Source organism: Silene latifolia, chromosome 9 (assembly GCF_048544455.1).
Source record: "Silene latifolia isolate original U9 population chromosome 9, ASM4854445v1, whole genome shotgun sequence".
In the NCBI taxonomy this organism is placed as follows: Eukaryota; Viridiplantae; Streptophyta; class Magnoliopsida; order Caryophyllales; family Caryophyllaceae; genus Silene; species Silene latifolia.
The window spans coordinates 169,872,905-169,893,115 of record NC_133534.1 but is presented as its reverse complement, the minus strand read 5'-3'; the positions used below and the strand labels follow the sequence as shown (position 1 = coordinate 169,893,115).

The 20,211-nt window shown below is 38.8% G+C and overlaps 2 protein-coding genes, 1 long non-coding RNA gene and 1 other non-coding gene across 4 annotated transcripts; 1 reads left to right on the top strand and 3 right to left on the bottom strand.

The window, feature by feature from the left end:
• Positions 1 to 5,556: 5,556 nt before the first annotated feature.
• Positions 5,557 to 5,663, top strand: LOC141603080 (small nucleolar RNA R71). Its single transcript, XR_012524976.1, has one exon. It is a non-coding gene; the product is annotated as a small nucleolar RNA R71 (small nucleolar RNA).
• Positions 5,664 to 7,336: 1,673 nt separating this feature from the next.
• On the bottom strand, positions 7,337 to 9,338 carry LOC141598366 (uncharacterized). Its single transcript, XR_012523454.1, has 2 exons — positions 9,110 to 9,338; positions 7,337 to 7,991 (listed from the first exon to the last, which is right to left on the bottom strand). It is a non-coding gene; the product is annotated as an uncharacterized LOC141598366 (long non-coding RNA).
• Positions 9,339 to 11,234: 1,896 nt separating this feature from the next.
• LOC141601876 (uncharacterized) lies at positions 11,235 to 12,398 on the bottom strand. Its single transcript, XM_074422183.1, has one exon. The coding sequence runs from the start codon at positions 12,396 to 12,398 to the stop codon at positions 11,235 to 11,237; it is 1,164 nt and encodes a 387-aa protein (XP_074278284.1).
• An 11-nt stretch (positions 12,399 to 12,409) lies between these two features.
• LOC141601875 (uncharacterized) lies at positions 12,410 to 14,521 on the bottom strand. The gene is made up of 3 exons (XM_074422182.1): positions 13,935 to 14,521; positions 13,501 to 13,786; positions 12,410 to 13,429 (listed from the first exon to the last, which is right to left on the bottom strand). The coding sequence occupies exons 1-3, from the start codon at positions 14,519 to 14,521 to the stop codon at positions 12,410 to 12,412; spliced, it is 1,893 nt and encodes a 630-aa protein (XP_074278283.1).
• Positions 14,522 to 20,211: the final 5,690 nt, after the last annotated feature.

Genomic DNA, 20,211 nt, shown 5'->3' with positions numbered 1-20,211 from the left:
ACATCCGCTAAATCAATTGTTACTTGAGGAATAGAGCCATTAGTCGCAGCATTAACAGATTGCCCTTTGTTCCGTCGAACTTCTGTCCAACCTTCATCATCCGTTGACTGGTGTTCTGCAATTGTTGACAACTCTTTATATAGGTTAAAAGCCCTAAGCTCAGCAGCCTTCGAGCTCTCCGCTAGACTCACAGTTGCAACAATCTCACTCAATTCTGTACTATGTAGCGTAGTATTACTATTTGTGGATTTAGTAGCAGATGATCTATTATTTTTGTTTTTTGAATTATTATTAAAACCATTTTTCCTGTGTCTCGCCATTGCAGAGGACAAGAAAATCGCTTTCTCTCTCTAAAACCGCTTTCTCAAGGTGCTAATTTACCTATTACTTCTATTTCATATGTTGTACACAATTTTCCTACTTGCCCCAATTACCCTAACACACGTAAATCTCACACAATTGTAATCAATAAATAACAAATCTAAACGAAATGTATATTATTTTTATCCCTTGAGGACAGTTAGAGATTATTTGCAAATGTTTAGCAAACTTGACATGAACATCCCAATAAACTGAAAACGACGAAAATGTAACCAACAAAAGGGGCGGGATTTTCAGCTGATTTTATCATTGATTTAAATCAACAAAATATAAATACCTAAGAAATACACCAAAACAATGGACGGAATTCAGGACAAGTTAGTAAATGAACGTGATTACCTGGCAATGAAGAAGTATTGAAAACGAAGGTGGAGTATAATCCAAATTTATGGAGAAGTTACCTAATACTCCGTATTTCAAAGGAGTATTTTCTTTGTAAAGTTGTTTTGAAAGAAGTATTCCTTTTATCTATTTTAGATTTACACCTAATTGTGTGTTATAATTGAATATAAATTGGCTATACTTCCACCATAGGTATTATTAGGTCCACCCTAGATTTACGTGTGTTGGGGTAATTTGGGCAAGCAGGAAAATTGTGTGCAACATACGAAATAGAAGTAATGGTTAAATTAAAATACTAATTGTATATTTACTCAATTTCGAATATTGCTATTTCCCTTCTCTTTTTCGCCCTCTTCTCACATGATTTGTTTAAATATTAGTGTATACGGAGTATATTTTTTATTATCCACTTTGCAATCCGACCACGCACGATATAAATTAATTGTATCAATTGTGAGATCCTAAAGCAAGAAAGTTACATAGGATGTAAATTTATTTTCCTTAAAATGAACATTCTCGTATTAAAGCAAGAACATCATCGATTTTGGTGTACATTTGTTTTCCTTAAAATGGACAATTGATCATTATAGAATGAACATTATAACAAGTAGCTTGGGATGAATGGACATCCAGTACAACTTTGGTGTACATACGCCAAAGATCAAATGTACATTATCAATACAGCAAACCCAATAGACATCAACTAACGCCAGATATGTCGACAGCACAAAAGAAAAGTAATAAATCATATTCAGGAACTATTTATGAGTGTCAATGACACGCTAATGCATGTCTAATAACGCTGTTACGATGTTGGCTGTGCTCAAATGTTAGTAGCGTGCATAGGTACTTGAATCTCAGCATTGTCAACGATCTCATCTGAAAAAAAAAATGAAATTAGAATTTAATAACCAACAAGATAACATTGATTTGGTCTAAATAATTTACAATTGAAATGTAAAACTCACATCAATTTTGGACAGTCCACAGTCCCAAGTGGCTATTCCCTTAAATGTTTCCATGTGCCTCATGGTGTAAATACCACAGTCAAAAACATTTTTGTTATTTCTCCATGGAAGCATTGCTATTGTAGGATCCATGCCCATTACTATATTACTTTTCTCCATAGTTGATTGATTTTCACCCAAAAACCATGCAAAAGCATCACCCTGTAACACAATAATAAAAATTAGACGAGATGAACCATAATGTACATGAATTTACCAATGCAAGTGAAAGAAAACAGTTCATATTTGAGGAGAATGTAAATTTACCAGTTCAAGTACACTATCACCATACTATTCTAAGACACTTCCCATTCTACTACGATTGTCAAAAATCATGAGACATTTCCTTGGCAGGTCGAAAACGTACAACAGAAAATGATTCTCAAGTGCAATAGGGAAGAAGAACTAGCATCAGGGAAAGAAACAATTGTAAGGTCACTGACAGGTAAAGGTTAATTTCATGTTAAGTAATAGCACATTTTGAAAACTTTGATAGTACATTCAGTGACTTCTATTCAAATAGACTACTACAGTAATGCTGAATTTAATTTCAATTACTAAATGAAGTGAGGGACTGACTAGTTCAATGGATGGTAGATCAATCCACTGAAACTCATTTAATTCTACTTCAATGCGACGCTTGAAAGGTTTGTAATGATGATCATCAATAGAAGCACCTGTGTTCTTCATTAACAACAACTGCACAATGAAGATAAAATTTTAGTAATGTGAAAATGTTAGAAATAGTAAACTGAAATACATGAAAACAATGACCAAACTTACATATGTAAGTGTACTAAAAAAGAATCGTGTGAGATTGGTTGGATTCCCATCCTTTTCTTTGTAGTTTAGGTATGCCGACCAAAAATCTATGACAAAGCCTGAGATATAGTGATACGGTTTTAATGACAACAGTTAATCCCAACCAAGGACATTATTTTTGAACTCAAATAACGTATTGCTGCACACAAACAGTAATAGAATTATGATTAGCAGCAGATATGTAAAGATGAACTATGTAAATGAATATAAAATATTAAAACTTCTGTATGTAATTACCAAGAATTATCCACAGAGCCCTGGCCAGTAAACATATAATTTGGAATCTGATATTGCATTGATGTCAAAGGTATCAAGGGATTGGTATCGTCAATAGCGTCAAGGAGAGGTTCACAGGAAGGACTCCTACTAAAATGATATTGATTCCCTGTTTTCGGATATAAAGGTGGACGATCAGCAGACAGTTTCTTTCTTTTTTTACTCTGCTCTGTTGCTGCATAAACAGAAGAGTTCTCATCTTCCGAAAAGACACCTAAGCTGAATGACACAACACCGTTTGTAGGTGCATCCTTATTCCTCTCAGAAATCAATTTTCTCACTTTACGAAGAGTCGCTATATGTTTGCTAGCAGAAGTGGGTGGTTTTCTGAAAACCTGGTCTGTTTGATATGATGTTTGAATAGGTGTTTCAGTTAAATGAGCAAGAATTTCTATCGGTGGCACTTCTGCACAACTTGTTCCTAAGGTGGCCCTAACAATGTCATGTTTGTCCCTCACAATCTGTTTAATGCGTGGCCAGTTACAAGGTGGATCAACAATTTCAACTTCAATAGGGCTGTCAGGAACATCAATCAAGAAAGGATAAGAGGAGTTTTTTTAGGAGGCTACACGAAGTGCGGCGAACTCTAGGACGATTAACAATCTCTTCTATTGTAGGACTGTCGGGAACATCAATTATCACAACAGAAGAAGAGTTTTTGTCGACTGTATGTAAAGTCTGACAAATGCTAGGATGATGTACTACTCCTATTGTAGGACTGTCAGAAACTTCAATTATCACAGCAAAAGAAGAGTCTTTGGTGAATCTTGATGGAGGTTGACAAACAATAGGTGAATCAGGACTGATTTGCACAACCGTAGTGACATCTCTGTTCTTCAATTTTAAGTGCTAAAAAAAATATAAGACGGAAATATAAAGCCATTAAAAATACAGATATCCAGAAAGTACATGCTAAACATTAAGAAAGTACATGAAGAAAATACATCCTAAATATTAAGCCATAACAAAGAACATCAAAATTATTAGGAAGCAATGCGTACAAATTCCGACATATTGATATGAAGGTCAGGTATCCAGAAAGTAAATGCTAAACATTAAAAAAATACATGAAGAAAATACATCCTAAACATTAACAGACATTAAGCCATAGAAAAGTACATAAAAATCATTAGGAAACAATGCGTATAAATTCCGACATATTGATGCACCTGAGAAATAATATTGGGACTGATTTATAATGAACATCTTCGAACATTAATAGCTAAGGAAACTATGTAAAATTCGAAGCAGATGAAAAGTAAAACAGTTGTTTTTAGCAAATATTTAAAGGAAAAGTTCCGATAGAGAGCGACAAAGAGTAAGTGAACAATCTGAGAATGAGAAAACGTGCAGCTACAATTTAATTGACAGGGAAAACGAAAAGTAGTAAGATGTTAAAGAGAAGAAGTTTAAAGTGGCGGGATTAAAACTAGGTTTTTTTTTTTTAAAAAAAAAACGTCTTTATAAAACCGTTAATGTTATAATTTCTCATTCTCAATTACATCAATGTTATAATTTCTCATTCTCAATTAAAAGTCGGTTTTTTTAAGTCGGTTTTCTCATTCTCAATTAAATCAATGTTAATGTTACCGTGAAAGGAATTGAGACTTCTAAATTCTTCACAATTTCCATGAACTTTCCAAGTTGATCATCAAATTTGGGCTTGGCTTGACGACTTGGAAAAGGAAGTCTAATCACAATGGGCTCCTTCTCTTTGGCCCTGTCTTCATTTTTCTTTGAACTTTCTTCTTTTGATGATTCTCCTTCTTTGGAGTTTTGCACAATTTCTTCCTTTTCACTAGCTTCCACAACTTCATCCTCAACTTGCTTCTTCGGTGCTTCATACCTTGTACCACTTCTCAAGTGAATGGCACTAACCGTTTCATGTCTAGGGGGATTACTTTGAGGTGGTAATTGCCCCTTTTGTCTTTGTGAGCTTGAAGATGCTAGTTGAGTCAATTGGGTTTCCAACATCTTGGTGTGAGCTAGAATGTTGTTGATGGTGGTTTCCTTTGCTTGGCTATCTTTTTGCATTTGAGTGAAAAATTCTTGTTGATTCTTTTGCATTTGGAGGACCGCTTTTTGGACATCAAAACCTTGGTCATTTTGGTGATTGTATGGATTTTGATTTTGGTAACCTTGGTTTTGATTGTAAAAGGGTCTTTGATTTTGGTTTCTCATGGGTGGTGGAGTGTATGTTGTTTGAGGGTTTTGAACATTTTGGCTTTTGTATGAGAGATTTGGATGGAATTTGGTGTTTTCATTGTAAAAGTTGGAATAAGGGGTACCACTCTTGTATGCTTGGAAAGCATTCACTTGTTCATTTGTTCCCCTACATTCACCTTGGTCATGTCCCAAAGTTCCACAATTCTCACATATCCCACTTGGGATTGATGAGGATGCCGTCATGGCATTAACATGATGCTTCGATGATTTTGAGTTTTCCTCAAGTCTAGCCATAGCTTGTTCAAACTTCAAGTTGATTGTGTCAATGTGAGCACTAAGTTGAGCACCCAATTGAGTAACGGATTCCACTTCATGCTTTCCTCCTCTAGTAGCCTTGCGAGGTCTACTATATTGTGAGTTATGGACCGCCATTTCCTCAATCTTGTTCCATGTTTGATTGTCATCAACTTCGGTGAACATTCCATTTGATCCCATATTGAGAATGTTCCTTGAATCTTCATATAAACCATTCCAAAATTGTTGCACTAAAAACCATTCGCTAAGTCCATGGTGAGGACATGAGCGACAAATACCTTTAAACCGCTCCCAAGCTTCATACAAAGACTCTTCATCCCTTTGCTTAAAACCCGTAATTTGAGCTCTTAGCATGTTGGTCTTTTTCGGTGGGTAGAATTTTTTGTAGAAAGCTAGAGCCATCTTCTTCCAAGAATCTATTCCAAGGGTGGCCTTATCAAGGCCCTTCAACCATTGCTTTGCGGTGCCGATTAAAGAAAAAGGAAATAAGACCCATCTAATTTGGTCTTGAGTCACGCCCGTTTGAGAGATAGCATCACAATAATCGCAAAAGGTTTCCATATGAGAATGAGGATCCTCACTAGGCATCCCCCCAAATTGGCTCCTCTCAACTAATTGGATGAAGGCGGACTTGGCAATAAAATTTCCGGTGAGATGTTGCGGTGTAGGAGTACCATTTGGTAGATTCTCCTCGGTGGGTACGGAGTGTGACGAGAATTTTGGCATTGTAGGTGGATTTTGTGGGGTATTGTGTAATGGGTTTTCTTCTCCTTCTATTGCGAAAGGATTGACAAACTCACTAGTGGGTTGAACAACTTCACCAACACCTCTCAAATTCCTCCTAACAAGTCTCCTATTGTTCGTCAAGGTTCTTTCGATTTCACGGTCAAAAGGTAACAAATCACCTTGTAACCTTCTAGACATGCAAAATATCAAACAACTCGAAAACAATTAGAATAAACCTTGAGGTGTTTTACTTCCTCAAGGCGAAGAAAGACACAACTAATAACAAAAAGGAAATCTAAGTCAAACAAACACCGTCCCCGGCAACGGCGCCATTTTTTGATGCGATCCCGCTAAGTGTTCACAAATTAAGATGTGGTCGTTGGTCACGGTCGAATCAAAACACAATTTATAGCTTAACAAGCAACTCTACAATTAGTAAAGAGGCAAGTAAAGGTCGGATCCCAAGGGACGGGAGTTGAAATTAGATTTCTATTGTAACTAGTGGTGTCTAAGGGGTGTCACAAATTGGGTTGATGTAGAAGGTTACTAAACTTGAATAACAATGAAAATAAACAAGCAAGATGAAATAAAGGGGTGTAAACAATTGATTATAAGGTACTAGGGTGTCATGGGGTCATAGGGGAATCATGGGATATGATCATACAAACATGTTCTCAAATTATAAGCAAGCAATTATTGTTGTGATGGATTGAGTTGGGTTATGTCTTACAATCCTAGGAAAGTTTGGGTCCCGGAGCCGAATCGATTAGATTGTACAACACCTACAAGTCGACTTAATCTTCCCTACTCAACAACATGCATGGTCTAATGAGACTCGAGTTGGGTTATGTCTTACAAGTCTCATTGAAAAGATAGGAGATGATAGTAAATGCAAGGATTCATAGGCTTAGCATTTCATCAAATATAACATGTGCATGAGTTGAGATCAAAACAAGCAAGCAAATAAAACATGAAAGCATATTAATTGAAGCATGAACCATTCCCCATGTTGGTTTCCCCTAATCACCCATTAACCCTAGCTAAGAGACTACTCACTCATTATCATGTTGATCATGCTAGCAAGGTTGTCAATCATACCAACAATATGAAACATAATGAATAAATGAAAGTAATTAGCAATAATTAAAAAGGGATTAAGAGATTATACCTACTAATGATTCCAATAATAAAGCAAGAATAATAGAAGTACTTGATGTTTAATTGAGAGGTTGTCAATCTCCCAATAATAACCCAAATAATCTTCAATTACCCAAAATAAAGGATGAATAAGAGAGAGATTAAAGAACTAAAACTTGGATTAAAACTTGATTAATACTTGATTACAATATTGAAGAGAGATTTGATTGATATTAACTACACTAATTATTGATAAGAAGAACATGTTCCTCTAATTAGCCTAATGGGGTATTTATAGTGAAAATTAGGGAGGATGCATTAGGGTTAACTAAGGGCTAAACTAGTAATTACACTTTTTAAGTTGAGCAAGGAGGACCCGGTATTTTCTGAGAGAAGGGCTTCTCTTTTCGTGGCTTGAAGAAGACAATCCGTGCTGTGAAGAAATCCGGGCGGAATAAGCTCGGGACGGACGGATTTGGGCGGTGGAATCCGAGCGGATTCTGAGGAATCCGGGCGGATTGTTGAGAGGGAATCCGAACGGATTCTGGCATGGGACGCTCGGATTGTGGGGCTGGACGGGCGGATTGTTGACAATCCGCTCGGATTGTCAGTCAGCATAGTAACTTCTTCTTTTCTTCCCTTTTCTTCATAAATTCCTTGGGGATTTCCTTGGGGACTCAAGGATCCTTTCTCAACATTGCTCTTCTACTATAATATGTACAAAGGCCTTCTAATCTTGTCTCTCCTTGATGCTTGGTCATTGAATTTGATCAATTTAGTCTCGTTTTGCCATGAAAATGCAAGATTCTTACTCCTTTCCTACCAAGGGATCAAAATCTCAAAGAATATGCAAAACAAAGAACTAAAGATAAGAAATGACCCAAATAAGCACTAAAAAGCATGGAAACAAGGCTAATTCGGGGGCTAAATATGCGCCAATTATGGTCACATCAGCGTGGAAACACAGATATGTAAAAATAAAAATAAACACCGAGAATAATAAAAACACTCCCCAATAACTAAACTCAAACTCAAACTTACTCCATAATATAATACACACTCTCGTTCCAATAATTAACTCAATCTCAACTCATTACTCCATCTCAATCATTACCCTGTCCCACTCATTACTCCGTCTCATAATATAGTACTAAAAAGTAACCAGATATCGTATTCTCATCGTCGACCCTAAGACCAAGGACAAGGGGTGAGTGAACTGGCGGATAAAAACCGCTAAACAATATTTCCATCTCAATATAGATTTCAAACAATATAACTAACTCAATAACCATGGCCACACTGGACCGTAAACATAACTCGGCACACAGGCCCCATAACTCATAACTCAATACTAGTAACCGATTTCCATCTCAATTTCAATATCGATTGTCAAAAGGTCCAATAATGAACCGTGCTCAACACTTAGAGTAAAACTCTAAGCTACTCACCCATGAGTCAAGATCAAAGGAAAAGGCGATTTAAACACAATACTAACTAACTCAATCGCATCACACATAATATAACCACAACAAAAGCAATGGGAAATCCCATCTTAACAAACGTAATAACTCCACTGCTTGAGACCAATAATTAATGGAGCTCATTCCTTATCTACACAATTACGTATTATAATATTCCACAAATCTCAATTATGCAACAAACTAATCACCCGTAAAGCATTCAACTCAAAAGTGCACCATCAAGCTCTAACAATCTGGTGAAAAAGGATCTCGTATAAGCACAGCTGCACAACCCTTAACCCTCTCAATCAGAATAACCAACAAAATTAAAAATATGTATTTACTATATATAATATAATAGTACAAGCAACTTTACGGTATAAAACGGATTTCAGCATATAAATGCATATCAAATTGCACATAATCATACAACCTCAAACAATAATAATGATAATAAGATCGGTAAAATCATGTTACCTTAAGTTTGTTCCGACTCGCTTAAAATACTGAACCATAAACTAGAATAGTTAAAGAAGCAGATGATTGTAGATGAATGTTGTGTATGACGGAGGCTTTTGTAACAATAGATAGATCAAGTTGAAACATGAGGCTGATGGTTACCCATTAACAAAGTAGATGACATAGACGAAAATAGATCTAAATAATTTAATGCATGGGAGCGTGATAAAGCAGGCTCTCTCAAAGCAACGGAGAATAGACAAACAAATATGATGGTGGGTTATTATAATATATATAGGAAAATATGATTAGGTTTATGTTAGGCTGTACGTAGGAAAGATTCTAAAACGAGTTTTAGGAAAATTTAAGACACTTTTAAAAAAATCCGCAAATAAAATAAAGAATAGAAAATATTTGGGATATTACAAGGATCATCAACAGTAGGACTGAGGTTGTTCAACCTCGGAGAAATACGGCGTGTAACAGTTCCATGATCGCCTTTGCGCTTCAATAACTGAATGTAGTTTTACATGTAATATTAATGAGTTGTGTTGTGTTGTACACGTTTCACGAAGAAATGTCCTATCAGTTTTATTGAAATGTCCATGATCTACAACAATAATGTGCAAGCAATTATGACCTTTTGCATGTGGTCTTAAATTGATGCAACTTAGGTTAAAAGTACTTAAAATTAAACAAAAATCCAAAAAAGCACAAATTAGATGAAACTAAAGAACAACAAACAAATCGAAATGTATAAGCAAGTTACGAAATCAACAAACAATGCGACAGATACAAATTCTGATAGCATGCAAATAAAAACGCAAATTTCGATTTTAACAACAATACTGAACTCAAAATTCATCAATAAATGAATAATCCGGCAAAATGAACATAAGAAACATTAATTTAGGTTACATTAGAGTTACATAAAACAGACTAAATAAATTAAGGACGAAATCGACAAAAGCTTGAAGCTAAACAGTATATACCTTCATGATGAAATAACTGAAAGTAGTTTTGCATGTAATATTAATGAGTTGTGTTGTGTTGTACACATTTCACAAAGAAATGTCCTATTAGTTTTACTGAAATGTGCATGATCTACAACAATAATGTGTACACAATTATAACCTGTTTGCATGTGGTCTTAAATTGATGCAACTTAAGTTAAAAGTACTTAAAATTCAACAAAAATCCAAAAAAGCACAAATTAGATCAAACTAAAGAACAACAAACAAATTGAAATGTATAAGCAAGTTACGAAATCAAAAGAACTCATTAATATTACATGCAAAACTAAACAGTATATACCTTCATGATGAAATAGGTAAGAGAAAATCCAACAGAAAGATGAAAATACAACTCTACAGAGAATAGGACAGAGAAATAGTTGAAATCTTAACGAAGAAGGTCGGAATCCATGGTTGAAAGCCTAACGAAGAAGCGCGAGGTAAATTTCAGGAAAAAAGAAAGACAAAGCCCACAAGTTTTAGTAAAGCAGCACGCGTTATAGGCCCATAGATTAGCCGCGTCAGACAAGATCCAACGACTGACGCGCGTTCTCACCGTTCTCACGCTTGTGCCATTCTCATATGATCCAAAATCTTATTATTATTATTATTATTATTATTATTATTATTATTATTATTATTATTATTATTATTATTATTATTATTATTATTATTATTATTATTATTATTATTATTATTATTATTATTATTATTATTATTATTATTATTATTATTATTATTATTATTATTGTTATTGTTATTGTTATTGTTATTGTTATTGTTATTGTTATTGTTATTGTTATTGTTATTGTTATTGTTATTGTTATTGTTATTGTTATTGTTATTGTTATTGTTATTGTTATTGTTATTGTTGTTGTTATTGTTGTTGTTATTGTTGTTGTTATTGTTGTTGTTGTTGTTATTGTTATTGTAATTGTTATTGTTATTATTATTGTTATTATTATTATTATTATTATTTTTTTTTTGCAGAAAGATTAGGATCTATTCTCATTAAATGAATCAAAGGGGTACAGATCCAAAGTCCATCAATCTACAAGGGAGCCAGTGTGGCCACCTAAATTAAAATTAAAATAACAAGCCTAGACAAGAAAGCCCAAATTAAGAAACAATCAAGAGCTAACACAAGATTGGACTCTAATGCTAACTAAATATTGAGTATGCCAGATTAAAGCAGCAGGAGAGGAGTCTATCCCCTTGAAGATCCTTCTATTGCGTTCCCTCCAAATAAGATAGATTACACACAACAAAAGGCATCTCCTTTTTCGTTTAACAAGAGCCGACCCTCTGTTATAGAGCTTATACCACCGAAGAATCTGAGATAAACTAGCCTGAAATGGCACCTGCACCCAACGGGAGACCTGAAACCAGACCTCAGCAGAGAAGGAGCATTCAAAGAAAAGATGGCCAGCCGTTTCAGCAGCACTCTCACACAGTGCACACCTATTAACAAGCACCATCCCTCTTTTACAAAGATTATCCACCGTGGGCAAACGGTTCTCAGCAGCCAAAAGCCCAATGAACGAGTGCTTAGGGATGTTAAGAGAGTCACCCAGAGTCCTGTGATATGGGAAAACAGGGCCTTTGTTTCTCAAGCCATCATAAACCAAAGTTTTGTAATCAGGTGCAAGCAAGAGCTGCTTGGCTTGCTGAATGCCACCAGTGAAAGAGATAAGGTAATCCCTGCAAGCAATGATATTGCCCCAAAACCAAGAGTGTGCAGCAGTTATTTGGAAGCTCCAGAAGTTAACACTTTTGAGAATATAAGCATTAACCCATTGAACCCAAATATTTGGAGCTGCAGAATCAAGCTTTAAAATCCACCCCATCATATGTGCTTTATTCCAACTCAGGATCTCCTTTATATCAACCCCTCCTTCCTGTCTTGGCCTACATAAGCTTTCCCAACTTTTGAAAACCAGCCTTCTTTTGCCATCATCAATCCCCCAGAGAAAGTCTTTACAGATTTTGTGAATCTTCTTTGCTATACCTTTAGGCAAAAGGATACTAGCTCCCCAAAAATTGTGAATCCCAAAGATAACTGAGGTAATAAGAGCCACCTTCCCTGCATAGCTCAGAGTAGTATTAGCCCAATGATTAATGTAGCTTCTGACCTTGTCCATCATAGGGATAAACATCTTTTGAGTTAACCTTGCTCCAAATAAAGGAATGCCTAAGTACCTCACTGGAAAATCACCCTCAACATAGCCAGTGGAATCAAGAATAAGCTGTTTGAGCTGAGGATTGACCCCTCCGAAGTACAAATTAGATTTCATGGGATTGACTCTTAATCCAGAATATCAGCAAAGAGAGATAGACACTTATTAACAGCTTGAATAGAGGGGAGATCTCCCCTAGTGAAAATCAACAAATCATCAGCAAATACCAAGTGAGTGAGCTGAACTTTAACACACTTGGGGTGGTAGGAAAAGCCTGGATAGGAAGGAAGCTGCCTCAAAATCCTAGACAAGACCTCCATACATAAGGTGAAGAGATAAGGAGACAAAGGATCTCCCTGCCTCAAGCCCCTTTTTCCAGGAAAATACCCCTCAGTTGAGCCATTTACATTAAGAGAAAAATAGGAGGTGGTAATACAAGAAATGACCCAATGAGAAAACTTTTTAGGGAAGCCAAACCTTTGCAGACATTGAGTCAAGAAGCTCCAATTAACTGAATCAAAGGCTTTTTGAATATCAACCTTTAAAATGCATCTTGGGGTCAACAAGCTTCGATTATACTTAAAAGCCAACTCATGGGCTAGCATAGTGTTATCAAACAGGTCCCTCCCTTCTATAAAAGCAGCTTGCTCCAAACCAACTATGTCTCCCAACACAGTCTTCATCCTATTAGCCAAAATTTTACTGACAGTCTTATAGAATACTGTACAACAAGATATTGGCCTGAAATCAGAGACAAATTGAGGGGCATCCTTCTTAGGGATTAAAGCAATAAGAGTAGAGTTGGCAGCTCTTGGCATTTTCCCAGTAGTAAAGAACTCCATCATAGCAGCATTGAAAGTAGGACCAGTGACCTCCCAAGTATCCTTAAAAAACCCAGAAGAATAGCCATCCACTCCAGGACTTTTATTTTGGTCTATGGAGAAGAGAGCATCCTTAATTTCCTTTGGGGTAACCATAATATCCAAAGAATGAGGGTTCTGGAGAATATTGTTGGTAAATAAATCAGCAGGGAGGGGCTGAACAGGCTCCTCAGAACCAAGAAGAGAAGTATAGAAATCCAGGAATGCCAAGGCACATGGCCAGTACAAATAGTTCCATGAACGTCCTTGATCAGCCCAATTGTATTCCTACACTTTCGAGCAGCAATGTTAGCATAGAAATACCTTGTATTAGCATCACTATACTTAACATGGTGCACTTTAGCCTTCTGAGCCAAGACTCTCATTTCAGCATGCTTCATTTTCATATAAGTATTAGACAGCTGTTTTTCCTGCCCAAGAAGAAGTGAGTCCAGGGGAGAGGATTGGAGGAGAGTCTGACAATTAGTCAAAGCTTCTTTTGCTACAATCACTCTTTGAGTAATACCAGAAAATTCATTCTTAGGAATAGCACTGAGATGACTTCTTAGCCTTTTTAACTTGGAGAATAGACCAAAGATTTTTGAGCCAGTAGAAGGGAGACTCCATTGATCAGCAATAAGCTGGCTGAAGCCAGTAGAGAGGGACCAGCAATTAAGATATTTAAAAGACCTGATGGGAGAAAAGGAGGTGGTCGTGTTGTTGAGTACAATAACAAAGATGGTCGAAACTCTGCGGAAGAAAAGAGACCACAGAAGATGTTATAGTAGTATACCATCCAGGATTAACCAAAAGTCTGTCCAACTTTGCCCATTTAGGAGAGAGCTCCTGCTTATTATGCCAAGTAAAAAGCCCTCCTGTGTAAGGGTGATCAGACAAAGCACAGTATTGAAGACAGTCACGAAATTCTTCCATTTCTCTATCACGGATAGCACACCCAGCCCTTTCATCAGCACTAAGAGAGACATTAAAGTCTCCCAGACAAACCCAAGGAGAGTGAATACCTTGTGAGATAGCTCTTAAACTATCCCACAATATTCTTCTTTCGGAAGCTCTATTAAAAGCATAAATAAAGGTAACTTCAATCTTAACCTGGCTAGCATGATGAAGCAGAGAACAATGGAGAAACTGAGCCCCACTAGCTAGCACTTGAACTTGCACAGAGACAGGATTCCACATAACCCAGAGCCTACCCCCAAAATGCTGATCATAGTTGGTAACCAGCTGATAATTTGGGAATTTTTTCCTATGAATAAAACCAGAGACTTGCTGTTTAACATGTGTTTCAATAATAACTCCACAGTCAACCTTGTGAGAATGCAAGAAGCCTAAAACCTCCTGCTGTTTTAGGGGGTCAGTCATCCCCCTCACATTCCAGGAGGAAATGATCATTGAGGTGATAGAGGGGGTGGCTGACCACCAGGGTCAATCTCCACAACAATGCCCTCATTTAAGACTAAGTGAACCTGATCCTGTTCCACCTCTAAACAGACTGAAATTGGGGTTTCAGTGGCCAGTGCTGCATATTGGTTATCTAAATCAGTCACCACTGAGTCAGCAGCAGGAATTTTCTTTGGAGTACTCTTCTTGGGAGGAGTCTTAGTAAAACCATCTGTATCCTTACTAGTGACAGTCTCCACTGGCTCAATAATGGGTTGCTTAGGTTTAAAAACTTGCCTGGGTTTGTTCCTACTACATCTATCCTGGGTATGCCCAATTTTCTTACAAGAATGACAAAAATGAGGCACCCATTCATAATCGATCTTTTGCAAGACTGTACCTCTGTATGGGGTTTGAAGAGTCATACCTCTAGGCAAATCCTTTGAGAGATCAACCTCCACCAAGATATGAGCAAAAGCAATCTTACTCTTAAGGGTGGTAGGTTCATCAGCACAAATGGGTTTTCCAACAAAACTAGCCACTTTACTCAAGGCAGTTTGAGACCAAAAACAAGGGTCAAGGTTAGGAAACAAGACCCAGATGGGGACGGTTGTGATCTCAGCTAATTCCTCTGCAACAGTAGGGGACCAAGATTTGAAAATCAATGGGTAACCATTAACATTCCGAGAGTCAGCCTGAACCATTGTCATATCCTTCTTAGTAAAAAAACGAAAATAATACCACCCACGAGAAAAATAGAGAATTTCAGGCGGAGTGATATGATTCCAATTCTTAGAGACCAGAGAATTAAGTTCCACAATTGACGTTTTCTTACCTATAACAATACCAACAAGAGTTGTGCTCCAGTACTCTACTTCATCAGCAATATCAGCCTCATTAATAATAACCTCAGACTCATTTCCTTTAACAAATGACAGAGACATTCCCTTACTAGAAGATTTTAGGGTTTGGGCATAGGGCTTTTTCAGAGGAGGGTTACCAGCAGGAACATTAACCACAGGAGTAGCCACTTTAGAAACCACAGGAGTAGGAGTTACCTGTACCACAGAAGGCGATGCTTCCTTCACCGGAGGAGAACCAGAAGTAATCGACGGATTAACAATGAAATCCCCTAAATTCGCAGATTTAGGAGAACGAGTACCAACAACCTCATGTCCTGCAGTATCTTTTTCATTAGATCTAGTATTACGACCTACAGCCGGATATTTGGGCGGCCGGCCCCTCGGCATAACTGCGACGATCCCTCAGAAGAGAAGGGGAGTGAACCACTCAATCGCTTTTTTTCAGAGAGTTTGTAGAGAGAGAAAGAAGAGAGAGACCGGATTATTATTCTTATTATTATTATTATTATTATTATTATTATTATTATTATTATTATTATTATTATTATTATTATTATTATTATTATTATTATTATTATTATTATTATTATTATTATTATTATTATTATTATTATTATTATTATTATTATTATTATTATTATTATTATTATTATTATTGTTATTATTATTATTATTGTTATTATTATTATTATTATTCTTATTATTATTCTTATTATTATTATTATTATTATTATTATTATTATTATTATTATTATTATTATTATTATTATTATTATTATTATTATTATTATTATTATTATTATTATTATTATTATTATTATTATTATTATTATTATTATTATTATTATTATTATTATTATTATTATTATTATTATTATTATTATTATTATTATTATGAGATGTATGACTTTCATTAAAATAAAAATAAAAGTTTACATGAAATTGGTGGGGAGCCGAGAGACAATCTGGGCTCCCACACCCTTAGCAATAGCAAAGCTAAGTCTATTATTATTATTATTATTATTATTATTATTATTTTTTTTTTTTTTTTTTTTTATTATTATGGGATGCGCGCAGCTTTCATTAAAATAAGAATAAAAGTTTACATGAATTTGGTGGGGAGCCGAGAGACAATCTGGGCTCCCACACCCTTAGCAATAGCAAAGCTAAGTCTAGTAAAAATATAAGCGGCCACCCGAGCCCCCGCATCCCGAGATACCGAGAATTTCGGATCCGCTGAGTAAGGCAACAAAGATCCGAACCCAGCTCCCCAAGTGAAGAGAAAGAGAAAGGTAGGAAACCATAACCCGCTATCGCGCACAAATCCCCATACTTAGCACACTTTCGCCGAGCAAAGATCGGCCGACAACCCGCCCCCGCCCAAAAATCGCCAAACCACCGAGTCAAAGGTGAAGAACCGTCGTCGACGCACACATCACGTCCCCGTCCCAAGAATAAAGCAAGAACCGCAGGACGAAGAGAGCCACCATGCCCATCAACCAAACCGATATCAACCTCCTTCCCCAAAGTAATACGGATCTATAGCGGATGTCGAAAAGAGTGTCCCGGACAAGGTTATGCTGATGTTTAACGCCCACAAGATCAAGACAAGAAACAGCGTGGTCCCCAAAAACATCCCCAAGAAAAAACCCGAGAGCAAAGGGGACGGGGCCTAGATACCGTGAATAACGGAACACCCAGACGATACCCCAACACACTACGGTAAGTCCTCCCGTTCATAGTCTGCCCCAACCCTGAGATAGGAACCGCACGTAACCAATCGAAGGAGTGAGAACCCGCCGAGATCGCCATAAAGCAAGCGGCGAGGTGTCAAAGAGAAAACAGACTACGAGGCAAGAAAGAACGTCGTGAAATAAATATCCGCCAATTTCTTCATAAGTTTGGGGGGCGCAATTTCACCGGGGTGACCTAATATACCGAGCTCGTAGTCGCAGTAAACACTGCGCGGCATCATCAAAAGCAGGGCGGCGGCTACAATACGGAAGGACCGAGGAGCTTAGCTCGCAAAACCCCAGACCGCAAGCGGGACGCAATAAAAGCATAAAATAAAACATCTCCCGCCGCATAGACACCAAGACCACCAAGATGAAAAGGGAATGTAGCAAGGCGCCACTGCCAATCCCCAAAACCCGGTCCCGACGCGGTGACAATACGTTCCAAGCTGGAACGAAGAGCGGCATCAAAAGGAAGATGGACAGACCCAAAAACACTAGGGGAGCAAGTACGAAGGGAGAAGTATAGCTTAGAAATACCAGTACAAGCTCGAAGAAGAAGTAACTCACATTGCGGGTCCTCAATCCTCGCAACCAAGTCCATTAACGCAATGGTCTTAGTTACTCTCGTCGCCACAATCTCACTGCTAAAACCAGGACAATCTTGTGGTCCTCCCAAATCGTAACACCGCGCAATGGCCGAGAAATAGAAGTGGGGAAAACCCCAGGAAGCCGACTTCGTGGATCCTCAACAGGCCAAAAGACCTCCGTCTTGGAGACATTTAGATGTAATCCAAAACGAGGGCCATCTAACATAATCAAGTCCAGAACCTTCCCCACCTCCAACGTATCACCCACGATGGTGCCATCATCTAAGTACCAAGCCTGCGAAGTGAGGTCAAAAGTGTCCCGGATCTTGCAAACCAAGGGATGCAAAACCAACGCGAAAAGCAAAGGCCCCAACGGATCACCCTGCTGAACACCCTGACAAGACCACAAACAGTGCTCCCCATAAAAAAGGCGGGCCGGGCTGGAATAACAAAACTCCACCCAACGGGAGAGAGCCGGGCAACGACGGCGAACCTCCTGAAGCATGGTCGAACGGTCAACAAGGTGGAACGCATTCTGGAAATCAACCAGCAGCATAGAAAGCCCCTCCTGAGTCCCCCGAGCCTCAATGAGCCGGTTCAAGGCATGCAAGATAGCCTCTCCTCCACCGGACACACCCACCACGAACTGAAGCCCATGAAAATAAGAAGATAAAGACGGACCAACCATAGAAGCACCAACCTTAGAGACAAGCCGTCTCCAGACCGTACCAACAGCAATAGGACGAACTCCACCACCCCGGTTTAACGAGGGTGTGAGAGGGCGCCGGCAATGTACTCACCGCAGGAAGAGGACACCGGCCCTCAAGAAAAAGATTAACCACCCTAGTAATAGAAGCGATCAAATCATCGAGATAGCCACGGCGCCGCCACTCAAACACGATCCATAAGGTGTCTTTGGGCACGAAAACCATCCCTCCCACAGGAAGTACCACGAGGAAAGCTCCGAATCATATCCAAGACCACCGCCGAAGAGGCAACCAGAGGATGATGATCCCCAGACATAGGAGGCAATGAAGGAGGCGGGGCGACAGGATGCTTCTCACGCAGGGCCACGAGAGTGGCATCGGAGTAGGGGGCAACCCCAGAGGAAGAAAGCACCCGTACAGCAGCAGTATAATGGCCATCAGAAATCTTCCGCCGACATTGACGGAGGTTAAGCTCACTCAAATCCAGATCCTCATCCACAGAAAATGAAGAAGGACCCTCATCCAAAAAATCCTGTAACAACTGCAAACCCCCCCCCCAGGTGCCCCCCAGGCAAGGATAGCCCTGGCAATACTCTCCTCCTGGCGCTGTCGCCGAGTAGCAGTCCGACACTCATGATTACTCCGAGGAGCGAAAGTTCGGAGCAAACAAAGCGGTAGAACAAGCAGACGAACCCAGCGAGAGAGATCACCAGGGACATCAAACACCGCATCCAAGGCCCCTTTCAAAGCCCGAGCAAACCCAAGACGGCACTTAGGAGGAACAGATTTCACGGTGCGAAGGCCTAAAGACAGCAAACGATCCAACGAAGATATAGACCACTAAACGAGCTCTACACTATCATCAGAAGGACCCGAAGTAGAAGGAGTCAAAGGTCTCGGAATACCATGAATATGGAAGGAGTAAATGCCATCAACACACCCCGGATGCTCTACAACATCACCCCGACAATGCCGACATCTTGCTCTAACAGTACGGGTCATAAAACACACCCCACACAACCAGAGGTCCATCCGTCTCAAAATACTCTCGGCATTGGAATAAACAGTCAAACTATCAGAAAGAGTCTGACGCGTAAGGTCCAACGCCCCGTCATGACAATGTCGTACCTGGAAATGTTTCTGCCAAGCTGCCTTAGTTAGGCCCTTACCAAAACCATCCCGACACCCATGAATACCCGAAAAAGGACAGTGGTACCTCACAAGCTCGGGCATGAAGGAAAAAGCAAAGCCCCACACCCGACCTGCACCAAAGAAAAAGATATAGCCACCAAACTACCACCCGAACGAAAATCACCACACAGACAACCGCACAAGCAGCAAGAGGCTCAAAGCAGACAAGGCACCCGCATAGAACAACGGCCCAACTGACCACCAACACACCTCCCACTCCGGCGGTGGTCAACAACCAGTGTAAAGCCGAATACCTCCACGCCACCAAAAACCGCAACACCCACCAAAGCCACAACCTACACGACAGGGCAAGCAGCAAAGATGGCCGGACACCGGCAGCAGGAGAACAATTCCACGGCAGGCAAAACCACCAGCAGTGACGGTGGTGAAAAGTAAAGGAAATAAAGGAAAAACCCGAAAGCGGAAAAACAACGAGAAAAAAGAAGAAACTCACCGGAGAAAAAAAAGGGCAACGCCGTCAGCCACCACAGCAATGACCGGCGACGGGAGGTCTGATGGTCAAAGGGTGGTGACGCTGGAAAACAACACCGCAGGCAGGCGGTGAGTAACCCAGAACGTGGCAGCCGT